Raw genomic sequence first — 27,460 nt, 5'->3', positions numbered from 1 at the left:
AATGCCGAGGCGGGCAAATCATTTGAGCCCAGGAGTTAGAGACCACTGGGGCAACATAGCGAAACCCTATCTCTACAAAAAGTATACAAATTGGCTCATGCCTGTAATCCCAGAACTTTGGGAGGCCGAGGTGGGTGGATCATGAGGTCAGGAGGTTGAGACCAGCCTGATCAACATGGTGGAACCCAGTCTCTACTAAAAATACAAAAATTAGCCAGGTGTGGTGATGCACACCTGTAATCCCAGCTACTCAGGAGGCTAAGGCAGGAGAATCGCTTGAACCCAGGAGGCGGAGGTTGCAGTGAGCCAAGATGGTGCCATTGCACTCCAGCCTGGGTGACAGAGCAAGACTCATCTCAAAAGAAAAAAAAAAAATTAGCTGGGTGTGGTGGTGCACACCTGTAGTCCCAGCTACTCGGGAGGCTGAGGCAGGAGGATCTGCTTGAGCCTGGGAGGTGGACGTTGCAGTGAGCCAAGATGGTGCCACTGCACTCCAGCCTGGGCAACAAAGTGAGATGCTATCTCAAAAAAAAAAAAAAAAAGAAAGGAAGGGAGGGAGGGAGGGAGGGAGGGACGGAAGGACAGGGAGAGAGGGAGGGAGGGAGGGAAGGACAACCTACAGAAAGGGAGAAAGAAAATATTGGCAAACTATCCATCACAAGGGATTAATAACCAGAATATATAGGGAACTCAAACAACTCAATAGCAAAAACAAATACCTGATTTTAAAATGGGCAAAAGACCTGAATAGACATTTCTCAAAAGAAGACACAGAAACAGCCAACAGATGCAAATCAAAACCACAATGAGATGCCATCTCACCCCAGTTAGAATGGCTATTATCAAAAAGACCAAAAAAAAAACAAATGTTGGTGAGAAAGCAGAGAAAAAAATAAAACTACCAAATGACCCAGCAATCCCACTTCTGGGGGTACATATCCAAAAGAAAGGAAATTAGTATATTGAAGAGACATCTGCACTCCCATGTTTACTGCAATAGTATTCACAATAGCCAGATATGGAATCAAAAGTGTCCACCCATGAACAGAACTTCTCAAAAGAAGATATACAAGTGGCTAACAAGCATATGAAAAAATGCTCAGTATCACTAATCATTAGAGAAATGCAAATCAAAACCACAATGAGATGGTCAGGTGCAGTGGCTCATGCCTGTAATCAGCCTCACTTTGGGAGGCTGAGGTGGGTGGATAACCTGAGGTCAGGAGTTCAAGACCAGCCTGGTCAACATGGTGAAACCCTGTCTCTACCAAAAATACAAAAAATTATCCGGGCTTGGGGGCTAGTCCCAGCTACTCGAGAGGCTGAGGCATGAGAATCTCTTGAACCCGAGAGACAGTGAGTCCGGGAGGAGAGGATGCAGTGAGCCGAAACTGGGCCACTGCACTCCAGCCTTGGAGACAGAATGAGACTCCATCTCAAAAAAAAAAAAAAAAAAAAGAGAACCCACAATGAGATACCATCTCACACCAGTCAGAATGGCCATTATTAAAAAGTCAAAAAACAGCAGATCCTGGTGAGGTTGCAGAGAAAAGAAAATGCTTATACACCGCTGGTAGGAACGTAAATTAGTTCAGCTACTGAGGAAAGCAGTTTGGAGATTTCTCAAAGAACTTAAAACAGAACTACCATTCGACCCAGCAATCCCATTACTGGGTATATACCCAAAGGAAAATAAATCGTTCTACCATAGACTCATGTTCACGTATGTTCATCACAGCACTATTTACACTGGTAAAGACGTGGAATCAACCTTGATGTCCATCAATGGTGGGCTGCATAAAGAAAATTTGGTACATATATACCATGGAATATAACGCAGCCATAAAAAAGGACGAGATCACGTCCTCTGTAGCACAGATGGAGAGCTGGAGGCCATCACCCTAAAGGAACAGAAAACCAAATGCTGCATGTTCTCACTTATAAGTGGGAGCTAAACAGTGAGTACACATGGACACAAAGAGGTGAACAACAAACAACAGGGCCTACTTGAGGGTGGAAGGTAGGAGGAGGGTGAGGATCAAAAAACTACCTATTGGGTACTATGCTTTTACCGGGGTGATAAGATAATCTGTGCCCCAAACCCCCTCAACACACAATCTATCCATATTACAAACCTGCACATGTACCCCATGTACCTAAAATAAAAGTTGGAAAGAAAACAAAAAAACCAAGTGTCCATCAACAGGTGAATAAAGAAAATGTGACATATATACACAGTGGAAAATTATTTAACCATAAAAATGAAATCCTGTCAATGCAGCAACATGGATGGAACTGGAGGTCATTATGTTAAGTGAAATGCTTTTAAAGTATTTGGTTTGTCATCATCACCAGTTCTTTAATAACTTCCTGAACACAAAAATATAATTTGCAAAAGCAATAGCTAAAATAAACAAGGAATTCTCTTTTCTTTTATGGTGAGACAAAAATGGTTCTATTCTAGAAGATGGCTAACAAAGAATGCTCTTTTAACTACCTCCTTCTTTTTTTTTCTTTTTCTTTTTTTGAGACAGAGTCTCGCTCTGTTGCCCAGGCTGGAGTGCAGCGGCACAACCTCGGCTCACTGCAACCTCCACCTCCTAGGTTCAAGCAATTCTCCTGCCTCAGCCTCCCGAGTAGCTGGGATTACAGGCGCGTTCCACCATGTCCGGCTAATTTTTGTATTTTTAGTAGAGATAGGGTTTTGCCATGTCGGGGCTGGTCTCGAACTCCTGACCTCAGGTGATCCACCCACCTCGGCCTCCCAAAGTGCTGGGATTACAGGTGTGAGCCACTGTGCCTGGCCCTTTTTTTTTTTTTTTTTTTTAAATAAAAGACAGGGTCTCTTCACTATGTTGCTGCTGGACTCAAATCTCCTGGGCTCAAGCAATCCTCCTGCCTCAGCCTTCCAAGTAGCTGGGACTACAGGAACGTGCCACCACAACCAGCTTCTAACCTCCCTTCTTGATTACCTACAATATGGTTCTCCTTAAAGGCTATTTCTTCCCATGTCCCACAAAATCCGAAACCAGTCTCAGCATTCTCTGCATTACTCCTCTGCCTGGGGAATAATCCTACTCTTGCAGCCTCATGGCTCACTGTCTTTCTTCCTTCAGATCGTCACTCAAAAGGTACCTTCTCAGACCTTCCTGGCCAACCTATCTAAAATGTCGACCTCTCTTCTAAGCATGTAAGAGTATAAAACATAAGATGTACTTTAGTTATTTAGCATGATCTATTAAACATTTCCCCAAGTAGAAAGTAAGCTCCATAAGGGGCATATTTTATGCTTTGTTTACTGTGATATACCCAGTTCCTACCTCTGACCACAAACTAATACATGAACTTCTATCTCCTTATTTTTAATCAACTACTTATTTGACCTCACCAGAATTTTAGTCCTTTAACCTTCATTTATTCATTTACAAATATTTACTTAGTATCTACTATATTCCAGACACTACTGAAGGTTCTTGGGATATATTAACAAGCAAAAAAAAACAAAATCCCTCCTTCACAGCACTTACATGCTAGTGAGGAGAAACAATAAACATAATTTAAAAAGTAAAACACATACATTAGAAATGATAAATGCTATGCAGAGACAGAGAAAGAGAGAAAGAGAGAGAGAGAGAGAGAGACAGAGAGAGAGAGAACAGCACAATAAGAGAAATCCAGAGAGCAATGTAGAAGGAGGGGTTATACAACTTTAAATAGGGAAATTAAAACAAGTCTCATATAGAAGGTGACATGTGAGCAGAAATCTGAAGGAGGGAAATGGCCAGAGTCAAGGCCCTAAAGCAGGAGCTGTGTGTGAAATGTTCAAAGAATACCAAGGAAGTGAGTGTGGGTAAAATGTAATATGTAAGTAGGAGAGCAGAAAGAAATGAGTTCAGACAGATAATGAGGGGTCATATCATACATAGTTTTATAGGTCACTATAAGGATTCTTTTACTCTGAATAAAACAGGAAGCCCCTGGAAGAGTCTGAACAGAGGAGTGATATAATTTGACTTATGTGGGTTTTTTGTTTGCTTGTTTTGTTTTTGAGACTGAGTCTCACTCTTGTTGCCCAGACTGGAGTATAGTGTCACAATCTCAGCTCACTGCAACCCCCACTTCTTGGGTTCAAGCAATTCTCCTGTTTCAGCCATCAGAGTAGCTGGTGCAACCACAACACCCAGCTAATTTTCAATTTTTAGTAGAGACAGGGTTTCACCCCGTTGGCAGGCTGGTCTTGAACTCCTGACCTCAAGTGATCCGCCTGTCTCGGCCTCCCAATGTGCTGGGATTACAGGCGTGAGGCACCATGCCCGGCCGTGATTTATATTTTAAAAGGAATACTCTGGTTTCTGTGCTGATGATAGCCTGTAAAGTTATAAATGCAGAGACCAGTGAGAAGCTACTATAGTAATCCAACTGAGATTAAAAAAGACAGCTTGTATCAGAGTGATAACAATAGAGATGGCAAGAAGTGGGTGGATTTTGGATATACATTTGTCCCTCAGTATTCACACAGGACTGGTTCCAGGATCCACTGAGGATACCAAAATCCAAAGACACTCAAGTCCCTGATATAAAATGGCACAGTATTTGCATATAGCCTATATACATCCCCCATATATTTTAAATAATCTCTAGATTATAAATAATTTAAGTAATCTTTTGATTACTTATGACACCTAATAGAATGTAAATGGTATGTAAACAGCTATTTTACTATATTGTTTTTTCACTTGTACTATTTTTTACTGTATTTTGGGGTTTTTTTTTTAATATTTTCAATCTGCAGTTGGTTGAACCCATGGATGCAGAACCCAAGGATATGGAACGTTCACTGTATTCTGAAGGTACAGTCAATAGGATTTCCTTATGGACCGGATGTAGGGTGTGAAAGAAATAATTACCAAGGTTTGAGGCCTGAGCAACTAAAAGGATAGTTTCCCCTCCCTGAGATAGGGAGGTTAACAGGTGGAGCAGTTTGAGATGTTCATCAGACATCCAAGTGGAGATGTTGAGTAGGTAGCTGGATATACAAATCTGAGTTGGGAGTAAGAAGTCTGGGGTGGAAATACAAATTTGAAAATCATCTGCATATAAACTGTATTTAAAGCCAGGAAATTAGATGAGCTCACCAGGGGATTAATACAGGTTAGGGTTTCCCAGCCTTGGCACTAATGACGTTTGCAGCCAGAATGGGCGTGCACGTGTGTGTGTGTGCATTCTGTGCACTGTAGGATGTGAAGCAGCACTCATATCCAGGTTATAAAGCATCATTTCACTACTTTCTTCTCAGCACCCAAAACCAACTTATTCCCTTGTCCTTGCCCTGTATCTCCAAACCTTAGTTCAATATCACCATCCACTTCACCTATTTATACTTAGCTGCTGATATGGTTTGGTTGTGTCCCCAACCAAATCTCAACTTGAATTGTATCTCCCAGAATTCCCACGTGTTGTGGGAGGGACTCAGGGGGAGGTAATTGAATCATGGGGACTGGTCTTTCCCATGCTATTCTCGTGATAGTGAATAAGTCCCACAAGATCTGACGGGTTTATCAGGGGTTTCTGCTTTTGCTTCTTCCTCATTTTCTCTTGCTGCCACCACGTAAGAAGTGCCTTTTGCCTCCCACCATGATTCTGAGGCCTCCCCAACCATGTGGAACTATAAGTCCAATTAAACTTCTTTTTCTCCCCAGTCTTAGGCATGTCTTTATCAGCAGCGTGAAAACAGACTAACACAGCTGCTGAGCACTGCTGCAGCAAAGTCCCTCCCACAATGCTTATTACATGTAGTGACACACATTTTTACCGTTCATCCTCAGCTAAGCCCTCCAAAATACTGTCATGTGTCCCTAGCCATTCCCTCTCTCATCCCATATGGCAGCTGTTCCAAATCTTAACCATTCTCCTTAAGATAAATGATGTAGCCTCACTATATGTTTGTTATTTTCTTAACTGACTTTCTCCCCAACCAGTATGTATGAATTTTCTTCCAGCCTTTGCCAGTTTCCTATTTTGCAGAAATAGGAATTTGAGGTTTTGTTTTTTGTTGTTGTTTTGTTTTGTTTTAAATCAGGGTCTCACTCTGTCACCTAGGCTAAGGGTTAGCATGCAGTAGCGAAAGCATGGTTCACGGCAGCCTCAACCTCCAAGACTCAAGTGATCCTCCCATCATTGAGGTCTATTTATAGAAATAGTAAATTGAAGCCATCAGGAATGATCTCCATATATTCTGCCCCAAAATTATAAATTAGCTCTGAGGACACTTTTCACCTGGACTTTAGCTCTTGCTAATGTAACTGACGATTTTCTATCTACCAAAGAGTGAAAAATCAGCTTTCTTCTTAACTGACCTTCCTTAAGTACATGATATGGGCCAGCCACTATGTAATTCTGAGCTGTACTTGAGACTATTAACCACTCCCTAATCCTTGCAACTCTGCCCCACTGGATTCAATGACACCGGCTTATTCTAGTTTTCCTTCTCCATTTCTAGAGTTGCACCTATCCCTTTACCCACCCTCTAAGGTAGGTAGGTATTTCTCAAGGCTCTCACCTTGACATTCCTCTCTCTTCCTTCTATATATTCTCTGGACTAGCTCATTTAAGCTCAAAGCTTCTATCACTACTATTTATGCTAAAAATTTCCAAATCCATGTGCCCAAGCCAAACTTTGTTCCTAAGTTCTAAACCACTTACTTTCAACAGCCTGATAGTCATCACTACTCAAATTTCCCAGAGACACCTCAACATGTCCAAAACTAAGCCCATCTGTTCCTTCCATAAGTATTTATCTTCCTGTATTCTTTTATCCTTTCTTCATTCTTTTAACAAACAAGTATGTGTCCAGAAACTAATGTAGGCGCTGACAGTACAAAGACATGCTAACTGCTCAAAAGGAACTCACAGTCCAGGAAGACAGACAGTAAAAATAATAATGTAATCTAACACATACAAAGACTGGGATATGTACAAGGTGCTACAGAAGTATAGGAATGGGCTGGGCACAGTGGCTCACACCTGTAATCCCAGCACTTTGGGAGGCCAAAGTGGGTGGATCATTTGAGGTCAGGGGTTCGAGACCAGCCTGGTCAACATGGCGAAACCCCATCTCTACTAAAACTACAAAAAAAATTAGCCAGGCATGGTAGCAGGTGCCTGTAGTCCCAGCTACTTGGGAGGCTGAGGCAGGAGAATCACTTAAGCCCAGGGGGCGGAGGTTGCAGGCTGCAGTGAGCTGAAATTGCACCACTGCACTCCAGCCTGAGCAACAGAGGGAGACTGTCTCACAAAAAAAAAAAAAAAAAGTAGAAGAATGGAGAAGGGGTATTAGGGATATTATCTTAGAGGATTTAACGTCTGACTTGAATCTTTAAAAAGTAGGAGTTAACCAGGGAAAACCAACATGAGTCAAAACAGAGCTCTAAAAATAAACAAGGTATCTACAAGCTATTACAAGCAATTTAAGATCGTAACATCCAAAGCAGGGAGTGGCATCCCTGAACCTGATCACACAGGACCTAACAGGCCATACTGAAAAACTTATACTTCATCCTGAGTATAACCAGGAACTTCAAAAGAGTTTTAAACAGGGGAATAACACGGTAAGGTTTTTGTATAAGATACACATTTCTAGCGGTTGTGTGAAAGGGTGAAGATTAGAGGCAGTTAAAAGGCTAGCGTAACAGTTCAGGCAAGAAGAAAGCCTTATAAAAGTTGTCAGAATCAAAATGGAGTCACTTATGCCAAACCCTAACAAAAAGGACCATAGAGGAGGGGCTCTCATGTACACATGCCTATGATAAAAACTATTACAAGGACTCTGAAAACCACAACCTTACACAAAGAATACTCCTGCAAGGACATCTATCCAGTAACTGTTCAACCCCAGATACCACTCTTGTTATTGATCCTTGTAGCCAAGGATAAGTGCTTCAAAACAACTTATGTAACCTTCCTTGTTTTGCCTTTAAAAGCTTCCCTTTGCCTTACCATCACCAGATATGCCAATGATCCAAAACAGCACAAATATCCTGCATTGAAACCCCTTGCCATTCATTCCCAAATAGACTTCTTTTTTTTTGGAGAGCCTCTTTCTCTGTTGTTATTTTAGGATGACAGTCTGCCAAAGGGGCAGTGGTGGTAAGGTTAGAAAGAAACAGAACAAATAAATAATTATGAAACTAAGTGAGTAGACCTCCAGAGGCCAAAATCAAGGAAAAGTGAGGATTTAAGATGATTCTAAGAAGAAAAGAAATCCAACAGAAAAACAGGCAAAGGGCCAGGCACAGTGGTTCACACCTGTAATCCCAGCACTTTGGGAGGCCAAGGCTAGCGGATCACCTGAGGTCAGGAGTTCAAGACCAGCCTGGCCAACATGGTGAAATCCTGTCTCTACTAAAAACACAAACACTAACCAGGTGTGGTGGCGCCTGCCTGTAATCCCAGCTACTCGGGAGGCTGAGGCACGGGAATCACTTGAACCGGGAGGTGGAGGTTGCAGTGAGCTGAGGTTCACGCCACTGCACTCCAGCCTGGAAGACACACTGAGACTCTGTCTCAAAAACAAAACAGAAAAACAGGCAAAGGTTATAATCAGACAATTCACAGAAAAACAAAAGGCCACTAAACAAATCTTAAAAGCACAATTTTACTAGTAATCAGTGCAATGCAAATTAAAACAGTGGGATATCATCCTCATCTTCACCACCCCCTCCAAAAAAAGATTCACGAAAATTTAAAATGGACAATATTCAATGTTAGTGAAGGTGCAGAGATACAAACATGTTTATAGGCTAATGGCGGAGCACAGCTTAGAACAGGGATCCCCACCCCCCGGACTGGTATTGGACCGTGGCCTGTTAGGAACTGGGTGGCACAGCAGGAGGTGAGCAGCAGGCAAGCAAGCGAATCTCCATCTGTATTTACAGCCGCTCCCCATCACTCGCATTACCACCTCAGCTCTGTCTCCTATCAAGAGCAGCGTTAGATTCTCATAGGAGTGCAAACCCTACTGTGAACTGCATGTGCGAGGAATCTACATTGTGCACTCCTTAGGAGAATCTAATGATAAATGCAATGTGTTCGAATCATCCCGAAACCACCCACCCCTCCATCCATGAAAAATTGTCTTCCACGAAACTGACCCCGATGACAAAAAGGTTGGGGACGCCTGCCTTAGAATACCCTTTGGGAATGCAATTTAACAGTATATATCAACATTTAAAATATACATTCCTTTGTTTTTTCTTTATAATTTTTCAAATTTTTTTTTAGGCAGGGTCTCCCTGTGTTGTCCAGGCTGGTTTTTAACTCCTGGGCTCAAACGATCCTCCTGCCTTGTCCTCCCAAAGCCCAACCAAAACATACATCCCTTTGAACAAGTAATTCTAGTTCCAAGAATGCAACTGTTCACATTTATACACAAAGCTCTTTATAAGAATGCTCACTGTAGAGCTGATCTAAACAAGAATGTGGAGATGACCTAATCATCCATCCTTACAGTTAAGTCAATTCTAGGGTTAAATGAATTCTGATGATCCATACTACAGAAAAGTACAACACAAGCTAAAATATATATGAAATGAAATAGAACAATTTCCAAAACACACACATGTTAGGAGAAAAAGTAAACCAGAGAATAATATGTACAACATATTCCAACTGATGTTTAAGAAAATAAAAGCCCATATTTGTTTGTAAATGTAAAGATAGAGGTCTGGGAGAACAAATAAAACTTCAATTTGGGGGGAAGAGGGGAATGAAGGAATGGCTGGGACAAAGGGAGATCCATTTTTCACTCTAGCTAAGAGTATAGCTTGATTCCCATCCCCTGCCCCCCACCACATGAATTATTTTTATAATTAAAAAAATTGAAAACATAATGTGTATGACAAGTGTGGCACGCAACCAGCTGATCAAGCAATCTGACTAGTAAAACAGATTCAATGGCTTTTCTAAAGTCATAACCCAAGCTAATAGGTGTTCAATAAATAAAGACTTCTGCTAAATATTTTTTAATCAGCTATTCTCACACATGGCTTACCACGGGCCAAAGGGCCTGTGCCGCCTGTGTCCCTTGCAGGTAGGGCAAGTCCGCTTTCTGCATTCATCTTCCTCAAAGATGTACCCACAGAATTTTTCTTTGCAATGAAGGAGGCATAGTAATTGATGTTTCACATCCTTATGCCTTCAATCTTCTTCAAAAGCTTTTTAAAACTACAATCAATTCTTACCATTCCACGTATAGTTGTAATAAAAGTTAAGTGATTGAAAAACAATCATAAGAAAAGGTGAGAAAGAAATATTTTGACTCATAATTTAAAACGTGGCTTTTGTTTCTTAACGTACTCTTCAACATTTTCTCAAGAATATAAACTATTCTGGAAATTTTTCCTCTTTTTTTATATAGCAAGTATTTCCTCATGACAAATTCTTTCCAATGACTGCTTTTAACATTGTTTACTTCTGAAACCAAATCTCTCCAACTAACTTTCAAGTTTTTTTTTGGCCCATCATCTTTTTCTCCAATATCAAAGGGACTAACACAGTAAAGTGAGGGGAAGCTTCACTTCTGAATGCAAATAAAAAATAGCAATGAATATTTGCTTCCAGTAGAGCACTCTTTTTATATCTATAGTCAAGAAAGAGGCTACTAATGAAATTGGACTAGTGGGTTATTATAATTGAGACTTTTTTATGACTTGATGTTATGGACTGAACTGTGTCACTCCCAAAATTCATATGTTGAAGCACTAACCCCCAGTACCTCAGAATGTGATGGTATTTGGACATAGGGTCTTCAAAGAGGTAATTAAGTTAAAATAAGGTTATCAGGGTAGGCCCTAATCCAACATGACTGACATCCTTATAAGAGGAACAAATTGGACACAGATAAACCGATCACATGAAAACACAGGGAAAAGGCAGCCATCTACAAGCCAAGGAGAGAGGCCTCAAAAGAAACCAAACCTGGCTGGGGGCATAGCTCATGCCTGCAATTCCAGCACTTTGAGAGGCCGAGGCTGGCAGATCACCTGAGCCCAGGAGTTCAAGACCAACCAGGACAACACGGTGAGACCCCGTCTCTACTAAAAACACAAAAATTAGCCTGGTGTGGTAGCATGCGCCTGTAATCCCAGCTACTCAGGAGGCCGAGGCATGAGAATTGCTTGAACCCGGGAAGCCGAGATCATATCACTGCACTCCAGCCTGAGTGACAGAGCAAAACTCAGTCTCAAAAAAAAAAGAAAAAGGAGTTCAAGACCAGCCTGGCCAATATGGTGAAACCCTACCTCTACTAAAAATACAAAAAAATTATCTGGACATGGTGGTGCACGCCTGTAGTCCCAGCTACTCAGGAGGCTAAGGCAGAATTGCTTGAACCTGGGAGGCGGAGGTTGCAGTGAGCCAAGATTGCGCCACTGTACTCCAGTCTGGGTGACAGGTGAGACTCTGTCTCAAAAAAAAAAAAAAAAAAACTAAACCTGCTGACACCTTGATCTCAGACTTCTAGCCTCCACAACTGTGAGAAAATACAATTCTGTTATTTAATCTATTATTACAAATTTAATTCTATCATCTCAAAATTCATATGTTGAAGCACCAACCCCCAACATAAATGTATTTGGAAATAGGGCCTTTAAGGAAGTAATAAAGGTTAAGTGAGGTCATAAGGGTTGGCCTCTAATCCAATAGGACTGGTGTCCTTATAAGAAGAGGAAGACACACTAGGGATGTGCATGGATAGAGAAAAGACCATGTGAAGACACAGCAAGAAAAGCATCCATCTGCAAGCCAAGAAGAGAGATCTCACCAGAAACCAATGGGATACCATCCTCATCTTCACCACTCCCCCACAAAAAAGATTCCCAACATTTTAAAAGATGAATAATATTCAATGTTAGTGAAGGTGTGGAGATACAAACATGTCTGTATGCTAATGGTGGAGCATTGCACATTATCTGACGGTACCTTGATCTCGGACGTACAGCCTCTAGAATGGAGAAAATAAATTTCTGTTGTTTAAGCCACCCAGTCTGTGGTACTTTGTTATGGCAACCCCAGCAAACTAATACACTTGCCAATCCAGTAATTTTAAACGTATGTTTGCTTTTCCATGTCACAGAAGATTACGCATTTAAGCATTCCCACTAAAACAATAAAAACATGGCAGCTTTTTATAACATCTTTCTTACCTTCTTAAATAATGTGGCAGATGCCATTTCAGACCCGTTTAGTGTCTTTAAGAGGAACATCGGCCAGGATGATGTATTCATCTGGTACCCTGTTTTATAAAATAAATTAGGTATCATGAAAAAGCCTCCCTGTGATACTATTAACAAGTTGGTATAAAAAATAGATTCCATTCCCATTCTTCTCAAGAGAATGACTTTCTTATCTAAGAACTCTGAACATGGGCAAGAGGAGCAGATGTACCCTCCCCTCACTGCTAGTGTCCCCACTGTACTGTCTGGCAACAATGCTACAGTGGGGGTAGAAACTCTCATTTTAAGAGAAGCCACTAGCTAGGATTCACCAACGAACATGTATATAATACCAGGGGTGATCTAAGCTGGAGCCTAGGAGAGCTTCCATTCCACCACCAACAATTACACAAGCAAGGGTAAAGGCTGTAAAAGACTCCTAGCCCCCTTTTCCTCAGGGCCCCTGGCTTCTTTCATTTCAGAAAGTTTTCTGTCAAACTCAGCACATATACAGACACAACAGTACATTTCATTGCATGTAATTTTACCTCAAAAGAAAAAACCCTATAGATATTTACTCGTTAATGATATATATGCTCAAGTATTTAGGGGACGTGCACTGATGTCAACAACTCACTCTGAAATGTACTGACAAATAAGAAGGATTGATGAATAAACAGAAGCGCAGATAGATGGATATGTGATAAAGTAAACATAATAAAATGATAATGGTAGAATCTAGAAAGTGGACATGGGGGTACTCACTGTAAAATTCTTTCACGTTTTCTGCATGTTTGAAATTTTCCTTAAAATGTGTTAGAAAAAAAGACAGCTCTCACTTTAGCAATCTTAATACATACTAAAAATGATCTTCTTTTAGAATTTGTATCAGATGCTATTAAAATAGACTCAACAGGTATCTTTTCTAGAGATCTCACCAACTAATGGTATCACAGCATCTGGCATATGCAGCAGGGAGCAGGGGTCTGCTAGTTTTACTGCTTTCTGGGGGCAATCTGTTTCATGCAACACCTGCTTGCCTCAATGCCAGAATTAGAAAGAATTTGGATGTGCCCCTGATACATGCATACATTAAGACAGAGAGGCACATGAATCACTGGCAATGGGTGCAGGTTTTGTCCTATTCTCCATCAACAGAACAAAACATACAAAAAAGGTAAGATGGAAAGTCATCCTCTAATAATCCTGTACCAAAATCCCCTTAATCTGACTAGAGACACAATTGTTGCTAGAAAAAAAAACAGGGGTGGGGGGTGATTTGTCACATACTCCCTTACAATAAATCAACATTATTATTCTCCATTCTATGGAGAGTACTGCATAAGAATCATTCTCTGGTCCTTAAACCTTTCTCTCAATCCCCATATTATCCTATTCCATCATGTGCCCAGATTTTCCTGAATGTAACATTTTACTTAATTCTATAATTGCTTAAAGTCAAACATAGATTAAAAGACCGAAATTGGGTTAAGGTACATATAAAAAGTTTAAAAAGAGATAAAACTAATTTATAAGGTTAGGAAGTCTAGATGGCAGTACCTTTAGGAAAGGAGAGATTATGACTAGTTATCAGCAGGAGTGGGTCTTCTGGGGGGCTGATAATGTTCTATTTTCTGATTTGGATGATGGCTTCACAGATGTGTTCATTTATAAATGAGTTATATACTTATGACCTGTACACCTTTCAGTTTGTGTGTTAAAACTTTTTAAAATCTTTTAATAATAACCTTTAAAGTTTAAATCAATAAATCTTTTTTAAAGGAAAACTAAATAAGTTGTATTAAAATGAAAGTTGGCCGGGCGTGGTGGCTCACGCTTGTAATCCCAGCACTTTGGGAGGCAGAGGCAGGTGGATCATGAGGTCAGGAGTTCGAGACCATCCTGGCTAACACGGTGAAACCCTGTCTCTACTAAAAATACAAAAATCAGCCAGGTGCAGTGGCAGGCGTCTGTAGTCCCAGCTACTCTGGAGGCTGAGGCAGGAGAATGGCGTGAACCTGGGAGGCGGAGCTTGCAGTGAGCCAAGATGGCGCCACTGCACTCTAATCTGGGCGACAGAGCGAAACTCTGTCTCAAAATAAATAAATAAATATAAACAAACAAACAAATAAATAAATAAGTAAATAAAATGGAAGTTAAACTATTCAAAAGTGCCTAAAACGCAAACTGGCACCAATTGTGCATTTTTAGGTATATTGCCAAAACAGATACTAATCGGCACATATTTCTATACATTTCGTATTTTTAAATAAAAGTCTAAGAATTTTATTTAAAAGAATGACCATAAATCAAGTTATGTATCTGAAATGCTAACAATTACAATAGCAGTATCTCCTTTAAACAAACTGGAAAAACATTCCACATTGCAAAAAGAGAAATAAAATCCAAATAGGGAAGCACTAAGCCCAGGTTTGTACTTATCTTTCACACAGAATTCTGTGTAATTTGAGAAATATCACAAACAACAAATAAAAACAAAAGACGTGAGTGAAAGAAGGCAAAAGGTAACAAACAAACATGACCCAAGCTATCTTCTTGGAATAACATATCTCCAACTAGTTTTTTAAAATATTTTAGCCGGGAGCAGTGGTTCACTCCTGTAATCCCAGCACTTTGGGAGGCGGAGGTGGGGGGGATCACCTGAGGTCAGGAGTTTGAGACCAGCCTGGTCAACATAGTGAAACCCGTCTCTACTTAAAAATACGAAAATTAGCCAGGTGTGGTGGTGGGCGCCTGTAATCCCAACTACTCGGGAGGCTGAGGCAGGAGAATGGCTTGAAACCAGGAGGCAGAGGTTGCAGTGAGCCAAGATCACACCACTGCACTCCAACCTGGGCAACAAGAGCGAAAACCATCTCAAAAAAAAATATTTTTTAAACCAAATGAGTTATAACGAAAAAACAGAACAAGGACAGCATAAAGATATATTACTAAAGAGTGGCTATTGTTAATATTTTAAATTTGTGGTTCTCAAGGAATTTTTCACTAATAGGAAAACAAAAAAAATCCATTCTTTTATTGTGCTTTGCAACAAGGAATTTTCATTTTCAGCACTGTAAAGAACCAAATAAAAATAAATACCCACCATTCACTCAAAGTATAGAACAGCAACTAAATAAACTACATAATTTCTTTCCTACAGAGTATCATGGTATGCTTAAATTTTAAAAAGAAAAATGTTGCTCCAAATTAGTCACACCCTTTTTACCTTTCAAAAATTTGGCCAAAATTAAAGTACATATTTTGTACCTTAAAATCTTTGCTAAAATATCCATTTTCTCCTTTTCAAAGACCTAAAGGTACTAATTCCTGCCCCTCTCACTCTAATTTCTTCCCACTGTAGGTGAAATGAAATTCTTGAGTTTGAAACTGGAAACTGAATGTGGAATCATACCTTTCCCCTAGGCTTATCCCTATACCAAAATTGCTGAATGGCTCAGTGGACAATATTGAGAGAGCATGTGCCTTGTATCAAATGCTACAAAGTTCTTCTCCAGAAGGAGTTCTGAATCTGCATATGTAATCTAGTAGAGTTGGTTCTGACATTTCAAGTCTGAAGACCTAGCATGAGTCTTGCCCTGGAGTGGGGAACCTTCCATACACATATGACAGATATGTACTTAAGCAAAACTCCACAACAGATGGTGCTGATTTCCTCTCTCATCATACATTCTCCACAGTAACCATCTGACCATCTATTTACAAGAATGCCCAAGAAAATAAATTTTAAAAGGCCACTTAAAGCCATTTCTATTGAATATCACATTAGAAAGAATACGTTATTTTTAAAACTGTTTCTTCTTACCTAGTGGAGGTTGAAGTAAGTCTCCTTCCTTTTCACATGTCCCAACAGGTTGTATGTCTGGGGAATCGACAAGCCTCCAAAAATCATTTCTATTATCACTACCATCCAGTCGTAACCGTAACCTGGCCCCAGTAATTCCAATAACCGTAGCAATACACACTGAAGTGGCATTGCGAGGATCACGGGCTTCCAATTTCATACCAACTTTGAAATCATTCACAGGTGGAATCTGAGACTATACATATAAATAAAATTTGGTTAAAATGCATCAACTATAAGACGAGACACATGGATAGCTATGTCACCAGAATACCTAAGGAACATTTTAAATAACAGTCACGGCGGATGATAAGTGAGGTCAGAGCTGTAAGAGTCAAGCAAAAGATCTTCAAATTCTCTCCTTGGCTTGACATGCAGCATAAAAACACTACCCACTGCTGTTCTCACTCATCTGCCCACTTCCAGGCAACCCAAATACAACCTCTAAAATATACCCTGAGTGGCTTTCTAAAGTAAGAATCTGATTAGGCCATTCCCCTTGAAATTAGCCAACCAGCAGCTCACCACTGCCTATAATCAAGTCCAACTCCTCAGCACAGTTTAAATGCCCCACAACTCTAACCTCATTTCCACATTATCGCCTCTATCCACTTTGTGCTCCACTCACCCCAAGCCATCCCTTAATACTCAGATGCTTTCATGCCCATGTGCCTTGGTTTTAGATGTCTCTCTGCCTGGAATATCCTTCCTCCCATTCCAACCATCTCAAATAGCATCTCTCCCGTGAGCCCTTCCAGTGTGGAGTTATCACACTTCTCATAATTATTTATTTACATGTCTGCTTTTCCTGCCAGATGGGCAATCATAAAGCTTAGTATACCTGACATAGAGTAAGTTCTTAATTAATGAATGCAAAGAGACCATCTGGCTCTTTAGTGGCATTACCACAATCCCACTATCTCCTCACACTACCAGAATCTAACAATTACACAGACATCCTCCAACAAGTTAATAGTTTACATTAACCAACAGCTACAGAATCTTGGCATACCTGACGGAAGCACTCTGAAGGAGCACTTATAGACCCAGTCTCTTTCAAATACTCCTCCCAGTGGAAATCATCTGGAAAAAACACATGTACAAAATAGTTTCTTAAAGCATATACAATGTAACTTTTAGTATATACAACTTTCAGGATTAAAATGGGTTTTAGTTCCATGCCTCTTTAAAAAAAAAAACTTCCAAAAGAGTAGATTCAAACATCCTGATCTACATTTCATGACCAGCATAAAAATAAAAAATCAGATGATACCCTCATAATAATGGCTCAGATATAAATTATAACCTAGATACTCTCATTGTAATGTGGACTACAGCACAGTGATTCTAAAAATGTGGATGTTAGAAATAACTAAAGAAATTGTTACAGAGTAATAGCAAAGTCTACCCATCTGTCTCTAATATAAATTTATTCAATAAATATGTTTTCACCACTTTATTCCATTAATGTGAAGGCACTTCTTTGTTATTCACAGGGAGCTAAAGGTGCTTAGTGTGTGGTCAAACAGAATTTTACCCCTGCAATGCTTTATGGAAAGAAAAAAATCTGGTAACCAGGGTAGTTTCTCAATGGACTATTAGATCTCCAGAGTGTCAAGAAGATGGTGGCAGAACAAAGCAATAAACCAGTCATCAGTACAGTCACTAATATGGATTATTTTAATGACCTACATTTTATACAGACTCTTGCTGTCCTTCCTTAGTCTTCATGACATATTATAATGTTAGAAGAGAAGATCAGAAAGCAGAGCACACTGTCTGGCTTGAACATATCATTTCACTGTGCCAGCCAGACTGTCAAGACACTGAGAAAAAGACTTGATAGTAGTAGTGAACGAACTAGTAATTCACATGATGTTTAATTCTCATCATTCATGAGGCTTTTCTATACTCTTGTTAAATTTCCTCACTATAAAAATATTGGGTTTGACAGTTTCCTTTCTTGGAAGAATCTATGTTTACCAGCTTCTTACATTTCCTTCAAAAGATATACTTAGATGACTCCCCCCCTGCAAAAAACAAAAAAAAACCTACAGAGTGCTGATAATGTTTAACAACCAGCTTTCTGGAAAATACAACAAAAAACCTGATTGATAGCGTTTGCAGATTTCTGTGATGTAAATATGACCACCATGGTTGACTATAAGGTGCCAAGGTAAAACCACCAACCACCAAATTGGGAAAAGATGTACACAATTGGTTCTCCCAAGCCGGTGTGAACCAGCTCCAGTGTACCACCATTACATATGTGTGTATGCATTTCCGTATGTATGTATACATATATGTGGTATTAAGCATGTCACACATAACATTTTGCACCTTGTTTTTGTTTAATAAATCTAAGAGACTGTTTCATTTAAAAGAAAATACTGGGTTTGATTCCACTTCCAGATGTGAAGCAAGCACCACCAGCATTGAAAATCATGCATCAGAGAAGAGTGTTAAGAATGTGGGCTTTAGGGCCGGGTGCGGTGGCTCACGCCTGTAATCCCAGCACTTTGGGAGGCTGAGGCGAGTGGATCACCTGAGGTCAGGAGTTCGAGACCATCCTGGCCAATATGGTGAAATCCCATCTCTACTAAAAACACAAAAATTAGCCGGGTGTGGTGGTGGGCACCTGTAATCCCAACTACTTGGGAGGCTGAAGCAGGAGAATTGCTTGAACTCAGGAGGTGGAGGTTGCAGTGAGCCAAGATTGCACCATTGCACTCCAGCCTGGTGGCAGAGTGAGACTCCATCTCAAAACAAAAAAAAAGAATGTGGGCTTTAGAGTCAGATCTGCCTACTTCCAGTATGGCTCTCTTACTAGCTATGTGACCCTAAGCAAGTCATTCACTTTCTTAGCCTCAGTTCCTTCATTTATAAAATGGGAAAAGTAATGTACATAGTACTAGATATGTTGAGAGCTAAATAAAGTAGCATATATGTAAGTCACTCAATAAACGGCACATTATAAAACCAGAAGTCATAGTTGTGCTTAAATTTATTAATACTGAATAACTTTGTCAAAAGTGAAAACTGAAATCCATGGCTTCAAAACTAAACAGAGCAGATGTTTCAGTGATTGACCCCTAGCACTACAGATTCTAAGTGAAGCTCTACTACCATATGACCTTGGAGAACATTTAAAAAGAACAAAATGGGCTGGGTGCAGGGGCTCACTTCTATAATCTCAGTATTTGGGAGGCCGAGGTGGGCGGATCACCTGAGGTCAGGAGTTCGAGATCAGCCTGGCCAACATGGCGAAACCCCATTTCTACTAAGAAAAAAATAAAATAAAATAAAATTTGCTGGGCGTCGTGGCGAGTGCCTCCCAGCTACTACTTGGGAGGCTGAGGCAAGAGAATCGCTTGAACCCGGAAGGTGGAGGCAAAGGTTGCAGTGAGCCAAGATTGCGCCACTGCACTCCAGCCTGGGCAATAGAGGGAGACTCCGTCTAAAAAAAAAAAAAAATTTAGTTGGGATGGACGGATGTCATTACAAAGCTGACATCCCTGGAGGAAAAGAGTGTAAGTCAGAAATAACAAGCAGGAAATGAATACCCAAAGAACTAACACTCTTCCATAAACCAACGACATTTGTAAAATTTTTCAATAATATTAGAAAATACTTAATTCATCTCCATAACACAAATTTTAAAAATATTCTATTACCATTTGTGTCTGAATGGGCTACAATTTGAGCTAGCAAATCCTTTAGTGTTCTACAATATAATTTTCTATCAAATTACTGGTTAATGACCATATCCAGCATTTGCCATTTGGAGCCTCAGGTTTTGTTGTTGTTGTTGTTGTTTTTCCCTTTTTTCCATAAGGCAAAATTCTTAATCATCTTGATAAAACTGTTCATCTTGGCTGCCCACGTGCTCAGACTCTACCAATAACATAGGGGAAACACACAAAGCTCTAGGCTTTATTAATTTAGACTTGACACATCTACATCAATACCACCACTGGAATTCCCAACCAGAAGTCAAAACAGTCAGAAAGTCTTAGTTAAGTCTGAGGTCCCAGTCTGTCTCTGCATCATATCTCCATTGACAGATTGGGGATGGAGGCAGTATTCTATCTCAGAAGAGAGGCCTGGGAACTGATGCGATACATATATAACCTTGTGATCTGATTGTTATTCACATATGCCCATGGTCTCTTTTCTTCTTTTACTTGTACTCTATTCTAGTCCACACATTAGCTCCAATATCTTTTTGCACTGAATATAACCCATGTGAGCTCCCCTGGTCTTCTCTAGAGTAAATCAGAATCATGTCTTCCACCAGTGCTATCCTTGGGATCACAAGCTATGTGAAGATGGGCAAAATACCTAGAGACAGAAATTTCTCAGCTGAATGATCAGCATCCACTAATTCACAGCATTTATCACAACTATAATTAGGCATCTGTTGATTTCTATCTTTCCCACTAAGCTCAAAGAGGGTAAGAGGCTGGGTGCAGTGGTTCACACCTGTAATACCAGCACTTTGGAAGGCTGAGGTGGGCAGATCGCTTGAGCCTAGGAATTCAATACCAGCCTGGGAAACACAGGGAGATCCTGTCTCTACAAAAAATTGTTAAAAATTGCCAGGCATGGTGGTGCACGCCTGTGGTCCCAGATACTCAGGAGGCTGAAGTGAGAGGATCACTTGAGCCCAGAAGGTCAAAGCTGCAATATGCCATGATCATGCCACTGCACTCTGGCCTGGGTGACAGAGTAAGACCTTGTCTCAATCAGTTAGTCAATAAAAGAGGGCAGGAATCATGTCTGTATTGTTCATAACCAGATTCCCATAGCAGGTCATCAGCATGTGCCAGGCACTGTCCTAGGTACTGCAGATGCATCAGTTAATAAAACAGATTAAAACCCTGGCTCTCTTGGAGTTTACCTTCTGGTAGTCACTCACTGATTTCTAAAATAGGATGTTAGGACCCAGGCCTGAGAAGTATCTGCAGATGGCTATCAACTTAAGTAATCTATTTTTTTAATTAAATGTCTACAATGGGAAAATCTATAGAGGCAGAAAGTAGACCAGTGTTTGCCTAGAGCTGGGGGAGAGAGGAGGCACTAGGGGGAAATGGGGAGTACTGTTAATGGGTACAGGATTCCTTTTTAGGGGGATAAAAATGTTCTAAAATTGACTGTGGTGGTGGTTGCACAACTCTGTGAACATACTGAAAACCATTGAATTGTGCACTCTAAATAGGTGAATTATATGATATGTGAATTATATCTCAGTAAAGCCGTTATATTTTTAAAAACACACGGAGAGGAGTTTGTAGGGATAAAGAACAGTCTAATTCAATGGCCTCCATTTCAAAGCTCAGAGGATTTGGGGGCCACAGGGAAGAGTTGAAGAACAAATAAGGCCATGGGAAAGAAAGTTAAGGGAGCACTGAGGGCCCAGCTACAGTGAGAGACAACAATTCCATGGGGATTACCTCTACAGGCAATCTTCACATAGGAACAGAAAGTCATAGGGTGAACTGCTCTGCACTGGGGCTGGCAGGGCAAATACAACAGAAACACAAGGGGCAAGAAATCTCTGGAAATGTCTGGTAAAACAATAGTTTGCTACATTATTTTTTAATGCCTTTTGTGTACATATGACTTATTTTCTCACTTAAGAGCAAGCCAATGCATCAGATTCTTTTTGAGACGGAGTCTCGGTCTGTCGCCCAGGCTGGAGTGTGCAGTGGCCAGATCTCAGCTCACTGCAAGCTCCGCCTCCCAGGTTCCCACCATTCTCCTGCCTCAGCCTCCCGAGTAGCTGGGACTACAGGCGCCTGCCACCTCACCCGGCTAGTTTTTTTTTGTATTTTTTTAGTAGAGACGGGGTTTCACCGTGTTAGCCAGGATGGTCTCGATCTCCTGACCTCGTGATCCGCCCATCTCGGCCTCCCAAAGTGCTGGGATTACAGGCTTGAGCCACCGCGCCCAGCCCAATGCATCAGATTCTATTACATCTCCTGAGTGTCTCTGATGCAATATTATACACGTGCTGTTCATAATAAGGAACATGAATAAATTAACATTTACTGAACACTTACTATATGCCTGAGCATTATATTAGGTGCTTTAAATTCATTTCCTCTATTTATTTCCAGTAGTACCATGAGATAAGTACTATCATTATCCCTGTGTTATAAAGAAGAAAAAAGAGCTGGGCGCAGTGGCTCACGCCTGTAATCCCAGCATTTTGGGAGGTTGAGGCGAGTGGATCACCTGAGGTCAGAGGTTTGAGACCAGCATAGCCAGCACAGTGAAACCCCATCTCTACTAAAAATACAAAACCTAGCCAGGCATGGTGGCGCACACCTGTAGTTCCAGCTACTTGGGAGGCTGAGGCACAATCACTTAAACCCAGAAGGTGGAGGTTGCAGTGAGCCAAGATCACACCACTGCACTCCAGCCTGGGTGACGTAGTGAGACTCTGTCTCAAAGAAAGAAGAAGAAAAAGAGTCTAAGAGCTGTTGAGTAATGTACCCAAAGGCACCATGGCCAGAAAAAAAAAAAAAAGCTTTTACATTGACTATAACGTTAGAAGGATTTTTGCTAATAACCAAATTATTTTAAATTGGTAATATATACAGGCAATTAATAACTAGATACCTATAATTTAGGAAAATTTGCACTGAAATATACAAAGTTACCTTTTTACTTAATCCATGTCAACTTAATCTCTAAGTAAAACCAAAGTAAAATTTTCAAAATAAAATACAATTTTTGACCTTTCTTATTAGATTTTATATTTACAGAAGTTTACAGTATACAGACTATACAATAAGAAATCAAAACAATAAGAAAATTTGCACTTAAAGTTAATTTTAACAATAGTGAGGAAAAAACTATGTTGTATTAAATTACTTTAAAACTTACCTCTTTGTACAGAAGACGTACTTGACTGAGGAGTTTTCTCTTGATTCTCCTTCTTGACATCCATGGAATCTAATAAAAAAGAAAATAGCAATAGTGGGAGGCCACAGCAACAGCTTGAAAGAGCACTCAGAAAAATATAAATTAAAAAATGTTAAATAGCCAATTTTAGTTTTTTAATACCCTTATTTTCTACATAGGACTTACCATTTTCTAATATACTATGCATTTTATAATTTGTTCATTTATTTTATTGTCTCACTCTACTCAAATGAAATCTCCAAAAGGGCAGAGATTTATTTATTTTATTATCTATCTCATTCACTGTGGTATCCTCAAGTGCCTAAAACAGGACCTGGCATCGCAACACTCTCAAGCATTTGTTAAATCAATGCATCAGGCCGGACGCAGTGGCTCATGCCTGTAATTCCAGCACTTGAGGAGGCCAAGGCAAGCAGATCACATGAGGTCACGAGTTTGAGACCAGCCAGGCCAACATGCGAAACCCTGTCTCTACTAAAAACACAAAAAATTAGCCGGGCATGGTGGCGGGCGCCTGTAATCCCAGCTACTCAGGCAGCTGAGACAAGAAAATCACTTGAACCCAGGAGGCAGAGGTTGCAGTGAGCCAAGATCGCGCCATTGCACTCCAGCCTGGGCGACAGAGTGAGACTCCGTCTCAAAAAAAAAAAAAATTCAGTGCATCAATAAATCAAAATGAGCTGATTGATCTTTACAATGTTTAAATTAACATGTCCTAGAAATAAAATGGATGGTTTTTAGAGTTCAAAACACAACAGAGAAGCTACAATACAGTGTAATTCAATGGACTGCGCAGAGATTTTCTTGGTGCTAAGCTAAAGAGCTCAAATAACACTGGACCTTGTAACCTCACCAAATCTAATATGTATCATTTCATCCACATGTATTATAGTATGTTTCTCTAAAAGGATTCATTTTTTAAAATTTAAGCATAGTACTTTTATTACATCTAAAAAATTAACCATAATTCCTTAAAACCATCAAATAACCAGTGTTCATATTTCCCCAATTGTCTTAACTATTTTCAGTGTGTGTGCTTGATTCAGAACCCAAATAAGTCCACACACATAGCAATGGTTGATATGTTTCTTAGGCCTCTTTTGATCTACAGGTGTTTTCCTCCTTTCTTGTCATTTTTATTCTTTCCCTTTACAATTTTTTTGCTGACAATACCAGTTGGTTGGTCCTTTCAAGTTTTCCCGTCTGGATTTTGCTGACTACCTCCCCATAGAGTTGGGTTCCTCTGGTTCTTGTATTTTCTTTAAATTGGCATTCATATTTCAATCCAGAAGAGTTTGGTCAGATTTAAGGTTGGCTTTTTGGTGGGACAGGAGAGGATAAGATGACTTCATAGGTGGTGGTGTGTATTTCTCACAGGAGGCTCCTAATATCTAGTTATCTCTCTTTTCGTGATGTGAACAGTCGTGGATGGCTATTGCCTAGATCCATTCGTTTATGAATGGTTGCAAAATGAAGGTATTCTAATTCTATCATTCTTTATTAGCCAGACAACTTCTATAGAGAGAAGCTTCCATGCTTCAACCATTCAGTTACCTTAAGGCATGGATCACATAGAGAAATCACAATCAACACTTTATTATTTTCCTGTATTTTCTAGTTTTCAAAGTGATGAGCTAGATCTCTAGCATTCTCCACAGATGACCAGTAAGCTTTATTTGTTTTGCTTTTTATTATCATTATGAACTCATGGATTTAAACTTGTGTTTTCATCTGTTGCTGTTTTACCCTTATTGATGTTCTAATTGTCAAGTGAAAAACTTCTTAAAGAAGGATCTAAGAATGATGCCATTCAACGTAACAGATCTACTTACTAGTTATGACTGAGTGACTCTTCAAGATATATGAACACCTGAGAGGGACATATGAGCTGCTTTCTGTTTAAATGATTTCAACTGAGTGGTTGAAGAAAGGTAGTTCCTCTATATAGAAATTTTCTGGCTAATGAAGAATGATAGATATACCTTCATTTTATAACTACTAATAAATGAATGGATCTAGGCAATAGCCATCCATGACTTTTTGTGATTTTCACATCACAAAAGGAGATAACCAGGCTGGATGCAATGGCTCACATCTGTAATCCCACCATTTTGGCAGGCCAAGGAGGGAGGATCGCTTGAGGCCAGGAGTTTGAGACCAACCTGAGCAACACAGCAAGACCCAGTCTCCACAAAAAAAAAAAAATTTTTAATTAGTCAGGTGTGGTGGCACACATCTGCAGCCTCACCTGCTTGGGAGGCCAAGGCAGGAGGATCACTTGAGCCCAGGAGTTTGGGGTTACAGTAAGCTGTGATTACGTTACTGCACTTCAGTCTGAGTAATTTCATCTCTGTAAAAAAAATATGTTTAAAAAAAAGGTCAGGCACAGTGGTTCACGCCTATAATCCCAGCACTTTGAGAGGCCAAGGCGGGAAGATCACTTGAGGTCAGGAGTTCGAGAGCAGCCTGGCCAACATGGCGAAACCCTGTGTTTACTAAAAATACAAAAAATTAGCCAGGCGTGGTAGCTCACATCTGTGGCCCAGCCTCTCAGGAGGCTAAGGCAAGAGGATCACTTAAGCCCAGGAAGCAGAGATTGCAAGGAGCCATGATCATGCCACTGCCCTCCAGCCTGGGCAACAGAGCAAAACCCATCTCAAAAATAAAATAAAAATAAAAATTATAAAAAAGACAGAGAGAGATAACTACATATTAGGAGTCTACTGTGAGAAATACACAACACCGCTTATGAAGTCATCTTATCCTCTCCTCCTCCACCAAAAAGCCAAACTTGAATCTGTACAAAAAAAGTACAAATTTATATTTACTAAATAGTTCTACAGAAAGATTTTTCTAATAGAAAACAAAGTAAAACTGTAAAGGCATGCTTAGCTTCTAGAGAAGCATTTAGTACTCAGCATTCAGCCAGAGGAAAAATCATGAGAGATACAGCACTTGAAGGAGAAACAGGATGTAGGAAGGCCGATGTGTAAAGAATGTATTATAGGAAGGAAGATACAACACAAAGTTGACTGCAAATGAGTGTAGCATATTCATGGAATAGTGAGCAGACTTCTCATAGAGCAAAACAGAATAAAACATTTTTTAATCACTCTTTGGAGTCTAATCTTGGCTTTGTCACAAACTGTTATATGACCTTAACCTCCCTGAGTTTCAGTTTTCTCATTTATATAACTAGCAAGGAAAGACAGTGACCTTTAATAGCTATTCAGTTCTAAAATTCAAATTCTAAGCACCTAGCATCTCCTATAAATTTATTTTTTAAAGGCTTTATTTCAAAAGTTCAGTATACCAGAAGATATTAATTCCAAATGAGTAACTAAAAACATTATTACCTTTAGCAAGTAAATCTTACCTTCATTCACTGTTTGTCCCATGGTATCCGTATTTGGTGTTGTTTCCTACAAGGAGAAAAACCAATTAATGCCTCCTTTTAGCATAATACATTTCTGAAGGGTAAAGAGCATTAGAAGTCAGTTATAAGGCCAGATCAATTTAATCTGTTTCCCTTGAAGAAAAATGGTAAGATTTGTATATGCCTAGTTGCCTGGGAATGGAGGAAGAAGGAATTGAGGGATGACTGCTAATGGGCATGAGTATGGGTATGAAGTTTCCTTTGTGGGGTAATGAAAATGTCCCAGAATTAGATAGTGGTGAAGGTTGTATACCTTGTTGTGAAAATACTAGAAATCATTGAATTATATACCTTAAAAGGGTGAGTTTTATGGTATGTAAATTATGACTCAATTTTTAAAATTAATTGAGTAAAAAAGAACAGTTGGTAGGTTAGCAAAGTTAGGATTCAAACTGAGGCCTATCCCAGGAAGCCCACTTCTGCTACATCATGTTGCCAAGAGGTAAAAGAATTATGACTATGTTGGGAAAATCTGTAAGAACTGCAAGAGTCAAGTCTAACAAGAATTATTTGTTAGAAGCCTTGTGTATTTTGAGCTATAATTCATTAATTCAAAGTTTTCCTGCATGTCCTCAATATGCCAGGCATTCTGCAGCAAAGATAAATAACAGACTGTCCTTGGCCTTCAAGATCTCAGTCTAGTCAGAAATAAGCATATGAACAAAACACAACGTAAGTGCTATAAAAAAAAATGTACATGGAATAAACCTAATATAGCAAAAGGCTATCTATCCCACCATTACTCCATGTGCCTGTAATAAGAACATGATGATGTGTATAACTGAAGGTAATCTGGCACTTAAAGGAAATCTATGAAGAATACATTCATAGGCTGGGTGCAGTAGCTCATGCCTGTAATCCTAGCATTTTGGGAGGCCAAGGCGGGTGGATTTCTTGAGCCCAGCAGTTTAAGATCAGCCTAGGCAAAATGGCAAAACCCTGTCTCCACAAAAAGTAAAAAAACAAATTAGCTGAGCATGGTGGCACATGCCTGTAGTCCCAGCTACTTGGGAGGCTGAG

General features: G+C 39.9%; 1 protein-coding gene across 3 annotated transcripts in view; it reads right to left on the bottom strand.

Annotated features, from left to right (window-relative positions):
• The window catches only part of SCML2 (sex comb on midleg-like 2 (Drosophila)), a 108,837-nt gene that overhangs the window by 63,646 nt on the left and 17,731 nt on the right, over nt 1-27,460 (bottom strand). For all 3 annotated transcript variants that reach the window (XR_001001561.1, XM_011940219.1, XM_011940220.1), the window contains exons 2-6: nt 26,381-26,426; nt 22,966-23,034; nt 17,087-17,157; nt 16,036-16,270; nt 12,201-12,289 (exon numbers count right to left, since the gene is read on the bottom strand). Coding sequence is in view for 2 of the 3 variants with exons in the window: in XM_011940219.1 (XP_011795609.1) it covers nt 12,201-12,289; nt 16,036-16,270; nt 17,087-17,157; nt 22,966-23,034; nt 26,381-26,402 (486 nt within the window). In the remaining variant the exon portion in view is untranslated. The remainder of the gene's footprint in view (nt 1-12,200; nt 12,290-16,035; nt 16,271-17,086; nt 17,158-22,965; nt 23,035-26,380; nt 26,427-27,460) is intronic.

The sequence above is a fragment of the Colobus angolensis genome, unplaced genomic scaffold (genome assembly GCF_000951035.1).
Source record: "Colobus angolensis palliatus isolate OR3802 unplaced genomic scaffold, Cang.pa_1.0 Scaffold188, whole genome shotgun sequence".
In the NCBI taxonomy this organism is placed as follows: domain Eukaryota; kingdom Metazoa; phylum Chordata; class Mammalia; order Primates; family Cercopithecidae; genus Colobus; species Colobus angolensis.
Note: the sequence above shows the minus strand (reverse complement) of the source record. Positions and strands in the feature narration are given on the sequence as shown.